The 6879-nt window shown below is 44.4% G+C and overlaps 1 protein-coding gene across 1 annotated transcript; it reads right to left on the bottom strand.

Annotated features, from left to right (window-relative positions):
- Positions 1 to 490: 490 nt before the first annotated feature.
- Positions 491 to 2182, bottom strand: foxe1 (forkhead box E1). Its single transcript, XM_076729024.1, has 2 exons — positions 2052 to 2182; positions 491 to 1975 (listed from the first exon to the last, which is right to left on the bottom strand). The coding sequence occupies exon 2, from the start codon at positions 1848 to 1850 to the stop codon at positions 759 to 761; it is 1092 nt and encodes a 363-aa protein (XP_076585139.1). The 5' UTR covers positions 1851 to 1975; positions 2052 to 2182; the 3' UTR covers positions 491 to 758.
- Positions 2183 to 6879: the final 4697 nt, after the last annotated feature.

Raw genomic sequence — 6879 nt, 5'->3', positions numbered from 1 at the left:
AATTTTTTTTTGTTCCTCGTGGCAAATGTGTCCATCTGCTGCTCCTTATTAATTTTTAATGTATTATAGTTAAACTGTAACTTACAGATATCATCATTTAAATTCAATAAGTGGATGTAAACCACAGTTTCCCCTTTGGATGTTTTAAAAATAGCAATTCTGGTTTGACATTTTTGGCACAATTGCTTAAATTGTGAGACCAATAATGCATCAGAAATGTATTTTATTCTCCAAGAACAAAATGTTGTTTATTTCCAAAAAGGCAACCTCATATGCATTTTCATTCGGCAACAAAATACATGCAAATACACTAAAGCTGATGTTCTTCATACAAGCCACTTATTGCAAAGCCATGAAGCACAATAATTTATTCTAACCTTTCAAAGTCTGTCACTTAAACTCACCAGTGATGTAAATATTAAACTTGCACATTCAATTCATGGCAAAAGGAAAAAGCTCGCAACCACACACACTGGATGGATTTCACCCTCTCACGTGCTGTGATGAGGCCGTGACATTAAATCCAAGTTTACAGCGTCTATCTCAAAGCAAATTACCAGCGATAAGGAAAATGGGTTGTAGGGTTCATGTTTTCAATCACAGTTGTGTCAGGAAAGTTTTTTTTTTTACTCAGTCTGTTTAGTTTTGTCTTTAATAAACGTCACGAACAAAGAAAAACAATCGTGTTTGGCTCACTTGGTGCCGTCTCAAGTCTCTGATGAAGGAGCCGAGATGCTCGGGTCTCTGGTCTCAGAAGCTCAGATGGCGGACACAAACCTGTCCATATTCCCCGGGTACGTGGGGTGTCTCAGGTAACCCCCAGTGTTGGTGATAGGACCTGCAGCGCTGCTATACTGGGAGAAAGAGCCCAGCTGCACCGGGGAGGCCCTGCCGTAATGGTCCATGGGCTCTGCAGACCCGTGGGCTGAGGAATGGAGGCGCCCCGTCACTGCGTACCCCTGGGTGTGGCCCTGTCCATACGAGCCCTGGTGTGTATGGGGGTGTGGGTGGCCGTTCGGCCCAGAGTAGGCGAACCCGGGATGCGTGGAGCGGGATGATACGCCCCCTCCGCACGGCTGGCTCTGGAACGCTCCCAGGCTGCAGGGACTGGATCCGTTCAGATGCCCCTCAGGACTGAAGCTCCGGTTGGGCTGCTGCATCGCTTCTGGACCTTGACCTCCCAGCATGCTGGCTGGACTCGGGTGTCCTATGAGGTTATTGATGCTGAACATGCGGGTCTGAGCCGGTCCAAACCCAGGAGGAGATGAAGAGGGGTAGTAGGCAGAGGGCAGCTGCTGGCCGTAGGTCGGACTGACCGTCATGTTGGGGTAGACGGAGTTGGCATATGCAGCTGATCTGGCAATCTGGACAGGAGAGAAAACTGGTGCCTCGTGGACGTATGAGGTGTAGGTGCTGAAGTCGCAGCGCTTAAACCTCTTCCTGCGCCTCAGGAAGCTGCCGCTTTCAAACATGTCCTCTGCGTTTGGGTCTAAAGCCCAGTAGTTGCCCTTCCCCGGCCGCCCCGGCTCTCGAGGGATCTTGATAAAGCAATCATTGAGAGTCAAATTATGGCGGATGGAGTTCTGCCATTTCTTTGAATTGTCTCTGTAGAAGGGGAAGCGCTCTGTGATGAATTTGTAGATGCCCCCCAAAGTCAGCTTGCGGTCAGGGGAGTTAGCAATGGCCATGGAAATGAGCGCGATGTAGCTGTAGGGGGGCTTCCCTCGCTGGAGAGGTCTCTTCCTTCTCCGGCCTCTGGGCTGCTCCTCTGTCTGCGGTGGAGGGTTGGAGGCAGACGAGGTGTTGTCTGCTGAAGGGTCTTTCTCCACTTTGACCACAGGCATTGTCATGGACAGCTCAAAAAGTCCCGTAAAAGACTACAAAGTGAGATTATACAGCGGTTTTACTGCAGAGGCCGCACAGAGCGAGTACTTCCACTGGTTAGATGAAGCTCCCTCAGGTGACAGATAAAATCCTGCACAGGAGGAATCAAAACAAGCTCAGCTCAGCACACGATCCTGCTCCAAAGATCACACGAGAGTCTGACTCACTGTGTCTGAGTCCAGGTCCTGCAGCTCTCCAGGTGCAGAGGAGGTAACGTGCTTTTCCAAGAGATCGCGTTTCGTTGAACGCTGCGCTCGTTCGGCTTATTCCCACAGTTTGTTGTCAGGTCGAGCTGAAGAGTTAAGGTGTGCGAGCGCCATGCGTGGTGTTTAAGGTGTGTGTGAGAATGAGTCACTCAGTGTTACCTGAAGAGTGTAGAGCACCTGAGGGGCCACACCCCCTCAAGCATCACACGCTCTCGACATACCTCAGCTTTGTAAGGGTCTATTGTTCACGTTCGACAAAGTCTGCATACTTCTGTGGTGGAAATTTCTATTTTAAGCGTTTTCAGATGTTTTCAGATATGGATGTAATATTTATGTAATAATAAATGTCTGATAGCTTGAAATGCAAAAAAATATACATCTTCTGTTCAAGTCAGAATCTACTTTTCTGAGATTTTAAAAGTCTTATATATAGTTTATATATATATAAAAAGTGCACGCAGAAGTTTCAGTTTTCACCTTTGATTTCCTTTTGTGTGATGAACTACCAGATGTGTCCTACAGCAGAGCTGTCAAAGCAATCACTGTTTCCTTTTTAGATTCAAATTTCCCTTTAAGGCCGACCTCAGTTTACTTTAAAAAGTCCAAAATGGTCCACGTTGTTTTGACGTTTAACACTAAAAGGCCTCTTTAGTGGTAACTTAACCTAGGTGTTGTTTTTCTACCTTGCTTCCTTGTTTGTTTTGTGCCAGTGGTTGGACCAGCCAGCTGTGTTAAGAGATGTAAATGTTTTCCAGACAAAGGCCGTCCTGTGATTTCAGCATGCAAAATATAGGCCATCATCATAATCCCTGGACGCAACCCGAGAGACAGGAATAACCAACTCGACATGGAAATTGTTCACTGAAATTGGTTTTATCATGAGCGTCTTCAGGAGTCGGTGGTAACGCTTGTCGGATGTGTTTTAAAGTCAGAGTTTGTGTTTTCTTTCTCCTTCTGTGTGTTAGTCTATGGCACACATGTGATTCTACATAGCCAAACCCATCCCTGAGTCGTCTAATCTGTGCAAAGCTCTGCTTCTAAGCTGACTTTAAACACTATTAAACTCCACCGGCACCAGCGATGCAGACAGAGCTGATACTCAGGTGGTATGAAGGGCCTCCACGGGGCCGGGGTTCACCACCTTAATCACTTAAACAAACAGAGAGGAGAACACAGCCGCGCACTCCCACCGCTCAACACCAGGCTGGGTTAACAGCCGGGCATGTGTCAGCGCCGGAGCCCGCCGAGGGCCGGGCGTGCTCAGAGGAGCAGCCGATGAAAGCTTTAGTCCTGCGGGGACGGCCGGGGGGTCCGGCTCGGCCGGGCCGGACCCGCAGCAGCGATGGGGCGGTGGGACCATGGCTGAGCACGAGAGGCCGCGTACCCTTTAGCTCCAGTTCAGCTTTGTTATACCTGAAAACAACAAACAGATTTTTAGTTTAGATCAGATTCAACTTTTTTTTTCATTTTGGAAAAATAAAGTTGTTTTAGAAAATTTTTATTTATGCTCTAAAATTTTACGGTTTTTAAAGCAAAATTTTATTTATATGTTATTTGATCATTATTATTTTCTATGATTTGATTGTAATCAGGAAATGAAGGATCCAAAGTTACAGTTTCAGCGCTGAACAAAGACTGATGGTCAGACTTCAATTAAAAACGTGATTCAAAAATCTTACTCTGATTTATTTTTAATAAAACATTTTCTATCGTGGTTTTGATTAACATCCGATTCTTTTTCCAGATATTTTATTTAATTACACTCAGCAAACTATTTTCTCAGATGCTTGATTTACATATTGAAATATATGTTTTTTATTGCACCACAAATGTTTAATCAGCAATATTACTACATGTTTTTTAGTCATCTGATTTGCCTAAATTTGTACACGTGTGTACTGTAGAAGACTGTGTGTGTGTGTGTGTGTGTGTGTGTGTGTGTGTGTGTGTGTGTGTGCACAGGGCATGCAAAGATACCTGACGCCCTTGTCAGTGAAAGGAGATGAGGAGATAAATACACACGTCTCTGGATCACAGTGAATAAAAACACTTCTACTCCCTGAATGTAAATACATGTAAATGGATCCTGATACAACGAGGTCATCAATCGATTAGTAGATGTTAGATTTTTTTTTTTTTAATTGTTTAAGTTGTTTACCAAGCAGAAGTGCTTGAGAACTAAAGAATTAGATGAGGTTATTAGATTGTGTGTGTGTGTGTGTGTGTGTGTGTGTGTGTGTGTGTGTGTGTGTATAGGCAGTATATATAAGCACTTAATAAAATAATGATGGATTATAAAGAATTAATTGTTGGTTGCAGCCTTTATGCTGAAACACTGCTCATTTTAGACAGTTAGAGGCTGGCTTTTAAAAACTGATGAATGGTGTGTGTGTGTGTGTGTGTGTGTGTATTTTCAATGTCTTTAGCTTCTCTTGTCTAAATATCAGCAAAATCAAATTTAAAAAGTAAGATGTCCTCAAATGAACACTGAAACCTTTAGACGAACCCTCATTCAAAGAGTTCTCGTCTGTAGATGACAGAAACTGATTTTTTATTGTTTTTGTTCATCTTTGTGGTTTTATCGTTAACAAAGGACATTTTGTAGCATGTAGCATGACGGCACAGCACCTGTGACGACCCTCTGAGCAGGCCTCTCCCTCCAGGTGCCTGGTGGGCGGAGTCTGGTCTTCGGGGCGCTGCAGCTCACCTGGTGATGTAGATGTAGAAGCTGGTGGCAATCAGCTGGCTGTGGCCTCCACCTTGCTGAGTTTTTGTTTTTTTTGTTTGTCTTCATCTTAATTTCTCTGTAGGTATTTAATACGTCAGTAGAGAGTGAAAATATACATCACACACAAAAAAACTGCAGAAGAGAGTTCATGTAGTCAAAGCTGCAGCCAATAGGAAGGGGGATAAAGTGTCTGACTTCAGCGAAGCAAGACGCAGCTTATGCTTTATTTGACTTCAGCATTTATTTAGCGTTTAGCGCACAGATATACAATCAATGAAACACTGAAGCTGTAATCTTTGAGCCGTGTTTTTATGCCACAGTGTAAACACACGGAGCCAGTGCACCCTTACCCACGTGACTGCAGGCTGACAGATGTGATGGACATGCAGTGCAGCTCGGAGTGGACCTCACCCTTTCCCTGAGATGGCTTCTTATGCTTCGTGGCTGCGAACAATCACAGGTGAGTGATTTCTCAGGTGCCTGTTGTTGCTGGAGCTCAGGCTCATAGCTGCCATAGTTTGCTGATGCATCATGATTTGGCACTCAAGCAACATTTACTGTTAATATTTGTTCATGGGCCTTTTATCTCACTGTTTGTGCTGGTGGATTAAAAAATATGAGCTGTGCTGCTGAAAGGTGACTCTGCTGTCAACAACCTTTTACAGCGTGCTGATGTGACTCGAGTGATTCTCGCTTCATGCCAGGCCGACTGTGTGCGGCCTGAAAATGTGCTTCTCCTTTAGAAAGAAAACAAACTTTCACCCGTTTCAAAAACAATATTTTGACTGACAAAGAATACAAGTCTTTTTATTGTTCTGTGATTGCTTGTTTTTTCCTCCTTAGAGCTGCTCTAAACATTATTTTTGCACTAACAGTGGAGGAACTGACACTTGTAGAAACAGACCCACAGGGGATTATCACAGAAAACTGTAGTTCCCCTTTTTAACATCTGTCAGCTCATTGTTTTGGTTTTCCAGGTCACAGCTTCACTGTTTTGGTTCACTGTCAGCGGTTTACAAAAAAGCTCTGATAAAATCACTGTAGTCTACCTGCACGCCACCAAACAGTAACATCCAACCAAAACACAGCAGAGTGAGCGCTTTGGATGTAGATTCACCAGGTGGACAAAAACGTGACTCCGAACTAATGCTGAAGTTCTGTATCTGCTGGATGTGTACATAAGCAACTGTTTGCTAACGTGTTCCACATATCAACTTAATAAGGTGATAATATATAAATGGATGTTTGCAGCTTGTCGTGCTGCCCCCACGTAGCCCTCAGATCAGTGATTAATGCCGTCTTAACGTAGGAGGTAGATTGTAGGAGGCAGGCAGAATAAGAAATCACCACATTCTGAAATGCTACTTTAGCTCAGAAGTGAATAAATTCTATTTATTATAATTCATAATTTATAACTATTATAAACAGCTGCAAAAAGGGGGGAAAGGTACAGAGTTACATTTGCGTTAGCATTTTGGAGCTAGCTGTTAGCATTTGATATGAAGAAGAAAGACGAAGAAAAATCGTCCGTAAAGAAAACAGAAGGATGCATCAGTCAAACTCGCTTTTGTTGCAGAGCTTAAAATGGCGACTTAGTTACCTTAAAGTCAAAGTACTTTTTTGGTATTTTGTGGACTCTCTGCTCTCACGCAGCGTCTCAGCCTGCAGTTTCAGTTTCTGAACCCTGATCTCTTCGAGTTTTGAATGTGGTGTAGCTCGCTGCAAACAGTCTTCCTTTTGAAGTGTACTTGGGTTCAGCATCGCTGAGCATGTGTTAGGGCCTCCACAGCTAAGGGCCCTGGAGCCATGCACTGATGCCGCCATGAGAGGCCTCCACCCGTCCGTCACAGCGCGGTGCGGAGACGCAAATGACGGCTGGAGGCTGGGACAGCTGCACCGGAGAGCCTGGCTGCAGCCAAGGCAAATGAAGAGCTCTTCACTTTGTGCCTCACACATACTTCTGGCTGTGCCAGAGAGAAACGGCTCTCTCCAAACAAAGCCAAACAAATTAGACATTTGAATTTGAACACTTGACTTTAACCATTTGGTGGCTGCATGTAT

Source organism: Chaetodon auriga, chromosome 4 (assembly GCF_051107435.1).
Source record: "Chaetodon auriga isolate fChaAug3 chromosome 4, fChaAug3.hap1, whole genome shotgun sequence".
Classification (NCBI taxonomy): domain Eukaryota; kingdom Metazoa; phylum Chordata; class Actinopteri; order Chaetodontiformes; family Chaetodontidae; genus Chaetodon; species Chaetodon auriga.
The sequence above is the reverse complement of the archived record's forward strand: the minus strand, read 5'-3'. Positions and strand labels throughout refer to the sequence as shown.

Coding starts and splice junctions, on each gene's coding strand:
- foxe1 (XM_076729024.1), bottom strand. CDS start 1,850: ATGACAATGCCTGTGGTCAAAGTGGAGAAAGACCCTTCAGCAGACAAC.